This window comes from Notolepis coatsorum (assembly GCF_963971535.1).
Source record: "Notolepis coatsorum genome assembly, chromosome: 4".
Lineage (NCBI taxonomy): Eukaryota > Metazoa > Chordata > Actinopteri > Aulopiformes > Paralepididae > Notolepis > Notolepis coatsorum.
In genome coordinates this window covers 207,626,834-207,641,708 of record NC_140168.1, presented here as the reverse complement: position 1 = coordinate 207,641,708, position 14,875 = coordinate 207,626,834, and the positions used below count along the sequence as shown (strand labels likewise).

The 14,875-nt window shown below is 42.0% G+C and overlaps 1 protein-coding gene across 1 annotated transcript in view; it reads left to right on the top strand.

The window, feature by feature from the left end:
• The window catches only part of larp7 (La ribonucleoprotein 7, transcriptional regulator), a 52,377-nt gene extending 38,568 nt beyond the window's left edge, over positions 1-13,809 (top strand). The window contains exons 10-13 of the mRNA XM_084312202.1: positions 1,437-1,552; positions 3,289-3,448; positions 10,274-10,365; positions 10,986-13,809. Of these exons, the coding sequence (XP_084168328.1) occupies positions 1,437-1,552; positions 3,289-3,448; positions 10,274-10,365; positions 10,986-11,063 (446 nt within the window). The 3' untranslated portion in view covers positions 11,064-13,809. The remainder of the gene's footprint in view (positions 1-1,436; positions 1,553-3,288; positions 3,449-10,273; positions 10,366-10,985) is intronic.
• The last annotated feature ends 1,066 nt before the right edge of the window (positions 13,810-14,875 follow it).

Below are 14,875 nucleotides of genomic sequence, written 5' to 3'. Positions count from 1 at the left end.
TTTTTGTTAGCACCGGTCGTCGACACAGTTTGCAGCGAACGCTGCTCTGATTTTTGTCCGACTTTAAAAAGCCAAAATGTGTCCATACTGCCGACGTCGAAACACCTTTCTTATTAACAATTTCCTCTACATTTGAGGCGCTAAGGCTTGCGGTGGCCGTAGGCGTAGGGTTGTCATCTCCTTCGCTGTCGCCATCTCCTTCACTGGAATTTTCATGCATTTTCCTAACTAAAGTTGCTAAACTAATCTCCTCGGAAATCGAAACCAAAACAGTAGCACATCTGGAGCTGTGGTGCGTAAACGCGTCATCACGTAACCTAGCTCTATTCCTGATTGGTTGTTAGTACGTGTGCTGATATCCAAGCTTGGAAAATCGATATATCGAAAATTTGCAACCACGTTTCATGTTTATTTCGAGGAAATAATTTATCGCGATAATTATCGTTATCGTTTTATCGCCCAGCCCTAAGCTAACGTTGATACCTGGATGGTGCGAGCTAACTGGCTACCGTTCTGGGAGCTAACGTTGATACCTGGATGGTGCGGGCTAACTGGCTACCGTTCTGGGAGCTAACGTTGATACCTGGATGGTGCGGGCTAACTGGCTACCGTTCTGGGAGCTAACGTTGATACCTGGATGGTGCGGGCTAACTGGCTACCGTTCTGGGAGCTAACGTTGATACCTGGTTGGTGCTAACTAACTGGCTACCGTTCCGGGAGCTAACGTTGATACCTGGATGGTGCTAACTAACTGGCTACCGTTCCGGGAGCTAACGTTGATACCTGGATGGTGCTAACTAACTGGCTACCGTTTCGAGAGCTAACGTTGATACCTGGATGGTGCTGCTAACTAACTGGCTACCGTTCCGGGAGCTAACGTTGATACCTGGATGGTGCTAACTAACTGGCTACCGTTCCGGGAGCTAACGTTGATACCTGCTAACTGGCTACCGTTCTGTAATTTGTTTACTTGGTAACACGGGTTGCTAAGGAATTTAGGTTCGAGGTTGAAGAAAGTGCACTTTTAGGTTGAAAGAACGGCCCTAATGTCAACGTGTTTCAATATAAGCGTTGTGTATGGTGATAACGAGTATATTGTTAGCTCCCCCCCACCCCGCTGATAAATGAAAGTCATACCGTCATATACCGTATACCGGGGTATTATGTCAGCAAGGTATGACGGTATGAAAAAAATGATACCGCCCAAGCCTAATAGCTATCTGCCGCTGTTAGCTACCTGCCGCTAACACATAGCTGCCTGCTAGCTACCTGGCGGGGCGTGGCTTTGGAGGCATCCTGATGTGTTCTGATTGGGAACAGCGTCGAATTCAGTTTTAAGGATTTGAAAATATTTCGTAAGTTCTCTAAATCATTGCTCCTTTTAATGGGAGCTCTGTGTCATCCAGTCATACTTTGTTTCTTGTTCTCCCGAGCAGCGGAACAGAACAAGAGGGCGAGCGCGAGGGAGATCACCCAGGGCCCTCAGTTCACCAGCGGGGTCATCCTGAAGATCACACACACCAAGCCTCTCCCAGGGAGGAAGTTCATCAAAGTATGCTACACCTCCCGAGGCCTTCCTATAAACCATGATTGTGTTGGCAATCATTTATATTCATGTGTGACTATATTGTGACCGTATTTTACATTCAGTCGACCTCAGGCAAGGAAAAGTAAGCAGTTTTAGGCGTTAGTTTAAATTATATATAATATATATATATATTTATTTTTTTAAGAAAGTGTATGTGCTTGCTTAGGTTTGAAAGTTTAAATGTTAAATTAATTATATCCACCAAAGGCTATTAATTAATTAATTTATGTATTCTTTTTAGAATTGGGTCACTATTTAAAACAATGTTTATTTGCGAGATGTGTAAATGTTCAAAGACATGAAGACGGGAAGGAAGGAAGTAAAAACACAGCCGTGTAAAACAAGCTCTTCTGTTTGTTCTACTGGTTAATTATTTAAGGGGCTCCGCTGCGCCCAGCAGGGATCTGTAATGTGTTGTTACTGGACCTAAAGCCCGGCAGGGATCTGTAATGTGTTGTTACTGGACCTAAAGCCCGGCAGGGATCTGTAATGTGTTGTTACTGGACCTAAAGCCCGGCAGGGATCTGTAATGTGTTGTTACTGGACCTAAAGCCCGGCAGGGATCTGTAATGTGTTGTTACTGGACCTAAAGCCCGGCAGGGATCTGTAATGTGTTGTTACTGGACCTAAAGCCCGGCAGGGATCTGTAATGTGTTGTTACTGGACCTAAAGCCCGGCAGGGATCTGTAATGTGTTGTTACTGGACCTAAAGCCCGGCAGGGATCTGTAATGTGTTGTTACTGGACCTAAAGCCCGGCAGGGATCTGTAATGTGTTGTTACTGGACCTAAAGCCCGGCAGGGATCTGTAATGTGTTGTTACTGGACCTAAAGCCCGGCAGGGATCTGTAATGTGTTGTTACTGGACCTAAAGCCCGGCAGGGATCTGTAATGTGTTGTTACTGGACCTAAAGCCCGGCAGGGATCTGTAGTGTGTTGTTACTGGACCTAAAGCCCGGCAGGGATCTGTAATGTGTTGTTACTGGACCTAAAGCCCGGCAGGGATCTGTAATGTGTTGTTACTGGACCTAAAGCCCGGCAGGGATCTGTAATGTGTTGTTACTGGACCTAAAGCCCGGCAGGGATCTGTAATGTGTTGTTACTGGACCTAAAGCCCGGCAGGGATCTGTAATGTGTTGTTACTGGACCTAAAGCCAAAGAAGCAACACAGACGGTAGAGACCGATCGCATGATGCCGTCTTTCTGTCCGTTCCTGTGTGTCTGGGGTTGGGTACCGAACTCTTGTACTTTTAATGGTACCGACCCAATTATATCGGTACTACCGAGTACCGATTCACGCTAGATGAATCGGTACCAATTTTATAATTTTTTTTAACTTTTACATATTTAGTATAAGAGTGTAATATTACTAGACAAGAGGGAGCCTTTCCACAAATATATATATTACATACTGTCCCGTCTCTTGGGTCTTTGGATGGCGGGATAATGTTGATATTTAAACTTTTTAAAACATAATACATGATCATGCGATTTATTTTGTGTGGTGTGTTACAACAATAAATAACAATGTTCTAAATAAATAACAATGTTGAAATTGAGAAATTAGGATTTATTTGTTTGCAAAATTTGTTATTACAGAAAGAGTTATGTACACCGATACCGAATTCCAGGAACTGGTACCGGTATCGGTTCAAATGTGAGCGGTACCCATTAACCCTGTGTGTGTCGTGGTGTGTTTCAGGACGTCCTCACCAAGGTGTCCCCGGTGCAGTACATTGACCTCCTGGAAGGGGACGCCGAGGGTCACATCCGCTTCAAGACCCCGGAGGAGGCCAAGGTGGCGTGTGACGCGAGCGCAGAGCTCCACAGAGAACACGGTTGGACGCTGGAGGTCCTCTCTGGTTCGTCCTCTTTTGTTTAATTCCTCAACTTTTTTAGACGGACGACGTGTTAATAAATGCAAACGGTTCGTTCGTATGATCGCAATAGTTGCTTTATTTTCACATTTTTAGATTTGTCCTCATCGGCTTTTAAAATACAAGCAAAGAAAGGAAAGGACACCAACAGAAATCAATCAATACATTTTTATTTATATAGCACATTTACAACAGTTGTGACTGTACTGAAGTGCTTCACAGATAAAACATAGAGCAAAGAAGAAAATACATAAACAAAACATACTAAATATAAAAGTGCAAATACAAATAAGTGCAGGGGTTCAGATAGAAAGAAAAACAAAATAATAATAAAAGAAAGAAAAGTGCAGTAGAATACAAAATAAGGCATAAAAGGACTATGATTTGAATAAAATCATTCATGACAATTATTTGTGACACAATAATCATCGTTACGAGATGTCGTGATTGTTGTGAGACGACTTGAGTCCGCACAGTTTCAAGACCCATCGTCGTATTCCTTTCTTTCGTAATAGATCTGGACTTGATTCCTTTAGATGTTAGAGGAGATGTTTTACTCTTCACTCTCATTTCTGAAAGCTCTCGTGGTGTTTCAGAAGGACAACATGTGAGCTTGTATCACTAAAGACACTTTCTGAATCACTAAGACACTTTCTAACTGCTGCTGTGACCTATTGTCACCTCCATTTTATATTGTAAACACTGAATCGGAACGTGCAATAACGTCAATGTTACTCACTGTGCCTTGTATACCGTACTTTTCGCACTATAAGCCGCACCTGACTATAAGCCGCAGCAGCTCAATTTAATGATATGTACATATATAAGCCGCACTGGACTATAAGCCGCATGTGTTTTAATGTTTAATTACCATATGGGCGTCTCTACAGTGACGAAGCCTGAACCCTTCTCATTGGTTGAAAATGGCCTTCATGTTTGTACATCGCCATCTGTTGCTTTGGCATTGTACTGCATGTATATATTACATCAACAGTGTTAAACCACTGTGAGCGGCCTGGAGTGGATTGGAGCGGAGGAGAACTCTCGCTCCGGACGTCGCGCCGACTCATTTTAAAACCCACTCCTCGCTCACGTCAAAACAGCCCGCTCCGCGCCCCGCGCCGCTCACGCTCCGATCCGCTCACATGCACTGACAGCTGGTAAAAAAAAAGATAGCCACTTACTATTCTAATTATTCTGTATCACAAAGGAGTCAAGGATCTGGTCGGCATATAGCATTATGTCGGGAACAATCAAATGAAATAAAGAAAATTGAATTTAAAAATAGAAAAATAAGTTTAGCATATTAAAACATTTTTTAGAAGCCTATAGCCTATTTTAACTCTGCTCATTGGACAACTGGCTGTGAGGACTTCGAGGAGGAGGAGAAGCTCCCATGTACCCGGTATTAACATTTCAACAAACAAGTTGCATATTTGCATAATAAGTGTTACCATTTAGTGCAATAGTATACAGAACATGTACTGTGCTGTGTAAACTGTACTGTAAAGTATCACATAGCGTTTCAGACACACACACTTTCAAGCCTACAGGCATTACAGCTGGTAAAAAAAAAAGATAGCCACTTACTATTCTAATTATTCTGTATCACAAAGGAGTCAAGGATCTGGTCGGGGCATATAGCATTATGTCGGGAACAATCAAATGAAATAAAGAAAATTGAATTTAAAAATAGAAAAATAAGTTTAGCATATTAAAACGTTTTAGAAGCCTATAGCCTATTTTAACTCTGCTCATTGGACGACTGGCTGCGAGGACTGCGAGGAGGAGGAGGAGGAGGAAGAATTGCAACCAGTTTACAGTTTAGTTGACGAGGCAATATCAATGTCCAATTAAATGTGTGTTTTTTATAAAGTTGCAGTAACACGGCTGCTTAAAATAGACGGTAATCAGCTTACCAGAAAAATCCTCGTCTTCATCTTTTAGGCTAAGGTGCAGTACACGGCTGCTGTGTAACCAGAAAGGTCAAGTCATTCATCCTCATCTTCTTCTTCTTCCTGCGTACTAAAACCACCAAAGTCATCATCTTCAGTGTCAGAAACGAACAGGCTCAGGGTGGCTTCGTCAGCCACTCTCCTCGCTCCTTCGTTGTCGCTCCCAAAACCAACAAACTCCTATTCGTCACTGTCAGAATCGAACAGCCTCTGAAGGGCCTCAGCTGTGGCCGCGTCCTCCTCTTCATCACGCAGCAGTCCAGCCTTTCGGAACCCGTTGGTGATCGTGGATGTTTTGACACTCCTCCACGCTGTCAGGATCCACTCGCAAACTTGAGCGAACGTTGCTCTTCGCATGCGCCCCGTGTTGGTGAATGATTTATCGCCGCTAGTCATCCACGCCTCCCACTGAACGCGTAGTGCCACTTTGAACGCACGATTGACACTGATGTCGAGTGGCTGCAGATGCTTCGTCGTGCCCCCAGGAATCACAGCTGGAATTGAGTTTGTGCTCTTGATGGCTGCTTTCACAGACTCTGTGATATGGGCCCTCATGCTGTCCAAAACGAGCAAAGCTTTTTTTTGGCGAAAGAATCCGCCAGGGCGCTTGACGTAGCACTCATTCAGCCACTCCTTCATTACGCTTTCCATCATCCACCCCTTCTTGTTGACTTTAAAGGAGATGCCGTTCGGGATCTTTTCTTTTGGCATTGTAATCCGTTTAAAAATCACCATCGGCGGAAGCTTTAATCCAGAGGCTGTGCAGCCAAGAACACAAGTGAAATACGTTCTCTCGTGGCCAGTGGTTCTCAACGTGATGGACGATTCACCTCTCTTGTTAACAGTCCTAGTGAGAGGCAGGTCAAACGTCAAAGGCACTTCATCCATATTTATGATCTGGTCCGGTCCGATGGAATATTCCTCTATTTTTCTTTGTGTGAATTCGCCGAAGTTTGTTATTTTTTCCTGGTAGTCGGGGGGGAGTTGCTGACACACAGTCGTCCGCACCCTAATGGACAGTCCCTTTCGTCTCATAAATCGGAAACACCAAGATGGTCCACCTCTAAAATTTTCAATTTTCATTTCGGTGGCGACTGTTTTGGCCTTCAGTCGGATCTGCACAGTGGAGACACCTCGGCCGCCTGCTCTCTGTGTGTTCACCCAATCTTCAACAAAGTCTTCAAGTTCGGGCCATCTGCTTTTATTACCTCTGAACGCTTTTTTTGGCTTTTTGCATTGAGACAGTTCTTCCCGCTGGCGTCCCCAACGTCTCACCATTGACTCATTGATGCCGAGGGTACGTGCAGCAGCGCGATTTCCTTCTTTTACTGCCAGATTGACTGCCTTTAACTTAAAAGCTGCATCATATGCATATCTACGTTTGTTTTCCATAATGAGGAGTTGTGCATGAAAACTGCACAAACCGTCTTGCTCTCGTTCTGTCTCTCGGTTCCACTTTTCTTTTCCACTTTTCCTCGTGTGTGCGCTACAGTACCTGCACTCTTCCGGTAAGCTTTCGCTTTCGTTTTTAGGATAGATTTAGGAGGTCCCCCAGTGGCCGTTAGCTGTAACTGTAACTGTATTTCTTATTCTGATTGTCGCGCTGCACGCTGCCGGTGTTGTACCAACGAGTCACAATGAGAAGCAATGAAAAACAACAGTCTCCCTTGCACCCCCCCCCCCCCCCCCCACACACACACACACACACACACACGCACACACAACATTAAGGGATAGTGCAATTATCTTTTACACCCCCCTGTTTATATTAATGTTATATGCCTTACTCCTGTTTTTATATTATACTGTGTTTAGGACTTTTTATATTTTTACTAGCACCTAGGGCTGCATTTTAAATTTCGTTGTAACAACTGTAACAATGACAATAAAGATCTATATTCTATAACACAGAGAACAGGCTTCCAATCGCCGCTGCAGTCAAGCCAACTAAGGCACACGAAGGGTTAAGTCACACTGTTAACCCTTCGTGTGCCTTGACGGCAGAGCGTGCAGGGGCGAGATGACATGCAGAGGTGCAGCATAGTGGCGACTGTCGAGGCGAAAACAGTACTAAACTGTAGTTGATTAAATTACTTTCTGATGACATTAGGTTGCAATAAATATACTCTAACGAAATTCGTTCGCTCATAAAATTCGTGACATTCTAAATGTGATTTAATATTGTTTAATGACAAACCGGCCCGACTCGCGTTTTATGGAACGCGTAATAACACTGGCATTTGTCACAAGTTAAGTTGCTATAACTTATAACGTTATGATAAGTGTAAAGACATAATAATCAAAAAACAAATAAAAGGGGGACAAACATAAATAAAAAGTGGTTCATCCATTGTTTATTTACATTTCAATCTATTTTCTTGTTTCCTTTTCATTCTTCTATGATGTCGTCTCCTTTCTTCCTTTCAGCGACTTCGGGTCATGAATTATTTAATTGAATTATTATTATTATTATTAACATTTCGCTATTCTTGTGTGTTTCAACACCTCACTAAGTGCACTCGCACAGACCACACCCAGCTTCTCGTTTTTGTAGTCTTCCCACCAGCATTGGGACACAATACTGTCAGACAAATAACAAGAATTAACTCATTTACAAGTTGTATTAAGTTGAGCATATAAGGGAACAGATAAATAACATTTCAATGCAGTAAAAAAAGCAATATTTCGATATTTCGATTTTTACATTTTCGGGTTTTTGTCCACATATAAGCCGCACCGTTATATAAGCCGCAGGGTCGAAAAATGGGGGGAAAAGCCGCGGCTTATAGTCCGAAAAGTACGGTATATCTTTTTTTTTAACATTTTTTTATTTTTCCTTTTTTTTTTTTTTTTTTACATAAAACCAGACACCCAATACATAAACAATGGAAATCCACAATAAATCACAGGACTATGATTGACACAATAATGAAATTAATGACAGTCCAGTACTTAAATCAAAATAAATGTAAATTAAAAGATTTACCCATAATAAATGAAATACAATCCCTATGCTCTTGCTCGCTCTCCCCCCCCCCCCCCCCCTCAGGACCCCTCTTGGACAATCCATCCATTATTCCGTTTAACACCAGGAATTACAAATTCATATGCTAACCTTTATCCGCTCCACCACCTCTAACCAGAGATTGCTATGCTGGCTTCACTAACACCTAAAATTCTTGCGGTAGATATCTCTAGATAAATCACATCGAGATAGGTAAGAACCCATACCTTCCGGCACATTTTATCCGGTTGAATCCAGCGTGATGCTATCAGCTTTTTAGCAGCCGTAAGACCGGACAAAATGTGTCTCTTTACCTGTATAGAGGCTGCTAACTGAGAAACATCATTCAACATCAATACAGAAGGCAGTACAGGTATGGTCAGAGATAAAAATTCTGATAATTGCGTGGTTACTTCTTCCCAGAATGTCTTAGCCGGCGGGCATTCCCAATACATATGCATAAATGTACCAATATCACCGTTTAAACATAAGGAGCATCGAGAGTCTTGTTTAAGCCCCATTAGGAACAAACGTCTAGGAGTTAAGTAAGTCCTATGAATAAAATTAAGATTAATCTGTTGATGATCCGGGTTACGTGATGAAAGCCGAACGTTTGCCCAAACTTCATCCCAATCAAAATCTACTTCCAAGTTTGGTATATCCTTCCTCCAGACTAAGTCTAGAGGAAGGACCTCTCGATGTTTCCTTTCCATAAAATAATTTGTGATATCTGTGGTGTTCAAGCGGCACCTTTAAAGGAACTCCATGAGCCTATAAAGCTGCTCTTAATTGTAGATAGAAATAAAAAGTGGATTTGGTGAGGTTAAATTTGTTATATATATCTTCAAAGTTGCAAAAACCCTGATTGTTGAAAAAATCCCCCAATGTATGTATGCCCTTCTTTTCCCATTTGGTGAATCTGATAGGTTGTTGTGCAATAAGGAGTGAACTGTTATTAAATAGGGGAGTATGACTATGCCATTTATGTTGATTTGTATATATCTTATACCCTTTAAAAAATATATATATTTACCTTATTTTTTAGCACTCGCTTGTATTTAAATTGTACATTTTTTTTTGTTAAGTATTGTGTGATTTTGTGTGATGGGCGGACTAGCAAAATAAGATTTTCATTGTACAACTGTCTGTTTAACTGTGCACATGACAATAAACAATCTTGAATCTTGTATCAACACCACTTGATCACTTGATGTTGATACAACTTAGAACTAGAGACATTTCAAATGAACCCTTAACGGTATGGCAACGACCTTACATCGACAGTAGTGTCCTGGTGGCTCACCGCGCTAGATCGCATACCGTGTAATCGCAACGTCGCAGGTTTGAATCTGGCCTGAGACCATGTTGTTGCGAGTAGGGATGTTCGATATTGGCTTTTTTACCTATACCGATATTGTCCAACTCTTAATTTCCGATACCGATATCAACCGATACCGATATATGCAGGCCCCCCCCCCCCCCCCCCCCCCAAACTGAATAATTTCAGGTAATTAACATTACATATCTCTTGTTGTGTAATTAACACAACATTATGCATACTTTGACAAATAAAATAAAAATGTGTTCTTACTTGCTTGCCTGGGTAAATAAAGGTTAAATAAATGTAAAAAAATTAAAATCTTTTATTTTTTTTAAAACCGATACAGATATTTTCCGATATCACATTTTAATGCCAATATCGGCCGATAATATCGGACATCCCTAGTTGCGAGTCATCTTCCCTTCCCCCGTCATCCACTGTCTTGGGGGCAGAGATGAAAAGATGGAATGACTTGAATAATTGTCATCAAAATCTCTCATGAATGCTTCCTAACTTCTCTTTTCCTCCAGGCGACCATGAGCAGAGGTACTGGCAGAAGATCTTGGTGGACCGTCAAGGCAAACTGAACCGTCCAAGAGAGAAGAAACGGGGCACAGAGAAGGTGGGCGTCTCCTCGTCCCCCAAAACAATATCTTCCATACAGGCGTTCATTATCAAAACAATATCTTCCATACAGACGTTCATTATCAAAACAATATCTTCCATACAGGCGTTCATTATCAAAACAATATCTCCCATACAGACGTCATTATCAAAACAGTATCTTCCATACAGACGTCATTATCAAAACAGTATCTCCCGTACAGGCATTCATTATCAAAACTATCTTCCATACAGGTGTTTATTATCAAAACAATATCTTCCATACAGGCCTTCATTATCAAAACAATATCTTCCATACAGGTGTTCATTATCAAAACAATATCTTCCATACAGGCGTTCATTATCAAAACAATATCTTCCATACAGGCGTTCATTATCAAAACAATATCTTCCATACAGGCGTTCATTATCAAAACAATATCTTCCATACAGGCCTTCATTATCAAAACAATATCTTCCATACAGGCCTTCATTATCAAAACAATATCTTCCATACAGGCCTTCATTATCAAAACAATATCTTCCATACAGGCCTTCATTATCAAAACAATATCCCTCTGGGTTTCTCTGCCCTCCCGTCTTAACGTCTCTCTTTATGCTGTTCCTCTTCTCCTTCAGCTCATCGCCAAAGCAGAGAAGATCATCATGGCCCGGGCCAAGGAGGCTAATAAACACATCCGTTTCCAGCCCAACTGAATGGAAACAATCGGCCATTAACACTTTCAGTGCCACGGACGACATATCTCGTTTTATTAGCCCCCCCACTGAGTGCCGATGATGACAAATAGCGTTTTATTGTTTTATTAGCGATCTGAAATCATATTTCATCAACCGAGTCTCCCGTTGGTACAGCAGCCCCTACAGGAGCTCAGAATGGAAAAAAGCGCCCCCTATCGTCTATCCCTGTGTAACTGCAGGTCAGTCGCTTAGACTGACCTGGGATCTGTAGATATGTAGGGGCGGAGCCAGCTGGTTCCTTGTGCTGGCAATAAGTTTGATCAACATGGAAGTCATCGCGGGACGGGAATCAGCCTGGAATATATATTTAGCAGCCAATACTCAATCAATAAGCGTGATCGATATTTGGAATGGCGATCAGGAATTGGAATGATCTTTTTGGAGAACATCTGATCTGAGGTAAGGAATCTATTTTACCAGTCTTGGGATAATCAGAGTTGTATTCGCTGAGATCTCAGCGTTTGCCCTATGTGTGATGTGTCTGTATGTGCGCGATCGCTGATGAGGAAATAAGAGAATCGATTTTTCAGATCGCCTCTATAGCGTGCATACGTACACATACTATCGATAATCTAGCGTTTATTTGAAAACGATTCATAAATAGGCAGAAAAATTACAGTTGTTGTATATTCTAGAATATTCCAGTAAATGTCTTTTATCATGGAATCTTTATATTTTCCTTGAAAACGAGGGCTTTTCAAAATGCTATAAAACGAAAATGAACCGATAAAAAAACAATCCGCTTCGACTATATTGACTGGAAAACGAGTCATTGATAAGCGACGGGCAGATTAGACACATAGCCATAATTTAAAACATAGATTAGACGTTTTTAATGCTAACATTGAAGTGGGTCGCGGCATTCAAGAAAGTTCCGGGGCACTGAGCTCCGGCACGGAAAGTGTTAATATCACTGCTCTGGTGAAGAAGAAGAAGAAGAAGAAGAAGAAGAAGAAGAAAAAAAGAATACTCCCAGTTTCGGTGACTTGCTTGATTTTGAAATTTGACATGGTTCTCGATGTTCACTCGACAACAGCGATATGTGTGGATCTTGGAATGATGGGAATTTGAAAGAAACTTGTTTTGAAGAGAGATGTAACCCTTTTTCACTACCGCACTACCAAATGGTTAACCCTTTCACTGCGACAATACAGAAGGTTAACCTTCTGTAGTGTGGCAGTGAAAGGGTTAAACAAATGTTTTAAATCAGAGCGCCCTCTTATCTGTTTGCACCGGATACCCCCAGGCATGATATGTGGCCCCAGGCATGTGCACAGGTAGGGCCTAAGGGGGGCTTGAGCCCCTGCCCTTGTGCCTTCAGAGTCAAAAGGTGCCCAATGTTTTGGCTAGTGCATTTAATTATTATTTTTCATTTTATTTCTAATTGAAATTCTATCAAATATAAAGAGGGAACTGTATGGTAGTATCCACAAGAAATTAAATGCACCATTTCAATTGAAAAGGTACTCTGCTGTTGTTAAATCTGCGGTTTATTCGTGGAATAATAGTGTTTCGATATCATTTAAATGGGTCCCGTGTTATGACCGTAGTGATGTTATGGATGGCGGTGTGTCCGTGTCTGGGTGGGACTAGTGTGTGTCTCTGTGGGGCGAGTGCCCCCTTTTCTTTTTTGCCCTTGCCCCCCAAAATGCCTGTGCGCGGCCCTGTGGCCCGCTGCTATGAGTTCATCGTTGGAATTTGATTTACCAGTTTTAACACCGATTGGTTAACATTTTCTTTTATGCGTGTTTAATACTGTAAATATATTGGATTCAAAACATTTCTCCTTTTTGAATTTTTTTTTTTTTACTGAAATAAACGGTGACTGTTCGATATAGTAGTATCTCTGTTGTGTATGAACTCAATGGATTTTATTGCAGGTTCGACAGCTATGATTTTACTATGGACACGAGAGAGAGAGAGAGAGAGAGGCCACTGCCTTGTTGATATCGTGATCACGAGAGATGATGTTTTGGGGACAGTTTAACCCACGGCGATGCCCACGGTCCAGGTACAGATGGGATCAGGTGTAGAACACTGCAGGCATGTGCAACTCCACTGGCGCTCCCCTATCAGGTTATTCCAGCACTATCTCAGGGTTCGCACATGGTCCTTGAAGTGCTTAAAGTGCTTGATTCTTTACCAAAAAAAGTCCAGGCCTGGAATTCCTTGAAAACAGCAAACTGCTTTTCCTCATTTCTTTGCGTGTGATGCTCTAGCTGGCAAGCAGGCCAAGAAGATGCTTAAAAAAAAAAACAGCATTTAACCCTTTCACTGCCACACGACAGCTGGTTAACCCTTTCACTGTGACAATACAGAAGGTTAGCCCTTTACTATTACACAACTGACAGGGATGCTGCATCATTAGCATCATTAGCTCCACGGATGCGGAGCTAATGATGGAGCATCGCCGTCGGTTGTGTGATAGTAAAGGGTTAACCTGTCGTGTGGCAGTGAAAGGGTTCAAAGTGAATTGTATCCTTTGAGTGACATCCTTGAAAATAGTGCTTGGAAAAGTACTTAAAAGTCATTGAATTTCATTTTGCAATGTCTGTGGGAACTCTGCTATCAGGACACCAGCACGGCTCTCCAAATTGCCTAAAAACATTGAGAAAATTGCATTTATTTTTCTCTGGTATCGCCACTGCTCTCTCTTATCAGTTTGCCCATAGGTGTAGGTTTAGGGGGGGGTTGTAGGGGTCATGTCCCCCTCAATATTGAGAAGAGGTACATTTGTCCCCCTCAAAGAAATATAGCTAATGAATGCCTGAGAGCCTCAGTGAATTAAATTCCATTATGTTTGTGTCAGTGGGAACCTGAATGATGTATTTTCCTTTACATAAATAAAGAAATGTCTACCATAAATTGATGCAGAAAAGGCATTGGTGCATACAACTACACCAGAATGCAGGAAATTAAGTGTTTATTGCTTAAAATGACCGGGACCGCCTGCTTGAAGTGCCCCCCCCCCCTCCCCGATGTTGGCACCAAACCTATGCCCTTGAATTTGCCTACTACAGTTGGCAGGGAGGGAAGCGCTGCTGGGACAAACGGCCTCGTCAAAGACTTAATTGACTTCAGCGGCGTTCAAGCCTGAAAGCTGATGGATCTAAGCTAATGGAATTTGAGGGCTAAACAGTTTCTTATTAGAACGCAGTCGGCAAGTTAAAGGACCACGCCAACATTATTGGAAATGCACCTGCAGTCTTCTCAGACAAGAAGATGGATAACATTTCCCTCTCTGTGCATTTAGTAGAAGGCTATCTGGCTGCAAGCTAGTCTAGCTTAGCACAAATGAATGGAAGCGGATACGGATCAGCTAGTCTTTGCCATAAGTGGGGGAAAAAACTAACCCTAACTAACCTTACTGTTGCATTTGTCCTAATATACTAACCTACACTGTAGCACTCAACATTTTGATAAACATTGTTACTCAGCTGATAGAGCTGTGCCCTTCCTGCTGACTTGTCCAAAAAAGTCGCTTTGGATAAAAGCGACTGCTAAATGACTAAATGTAAATGTCTTTGAGTTTTAAGCAAGGCTAGTGGTCCGTATCTGCTTATATTTAACTTAACTATTAAATATAAGTGTACAAAACCAATGATATGTTGATAGATTTTAGATGAAAGAAATCACAGCCTGTATTTCTCAACATCTGAAAGTAGGAGTGCTGACCTGAGACCAGTCATAGTGAGGTGTATGTGAGCAGAGCAGTCTGATCCTAGGTCAGTTGATAAATATCGGCCCAGTGGTCCCACTCACCGTCTGTG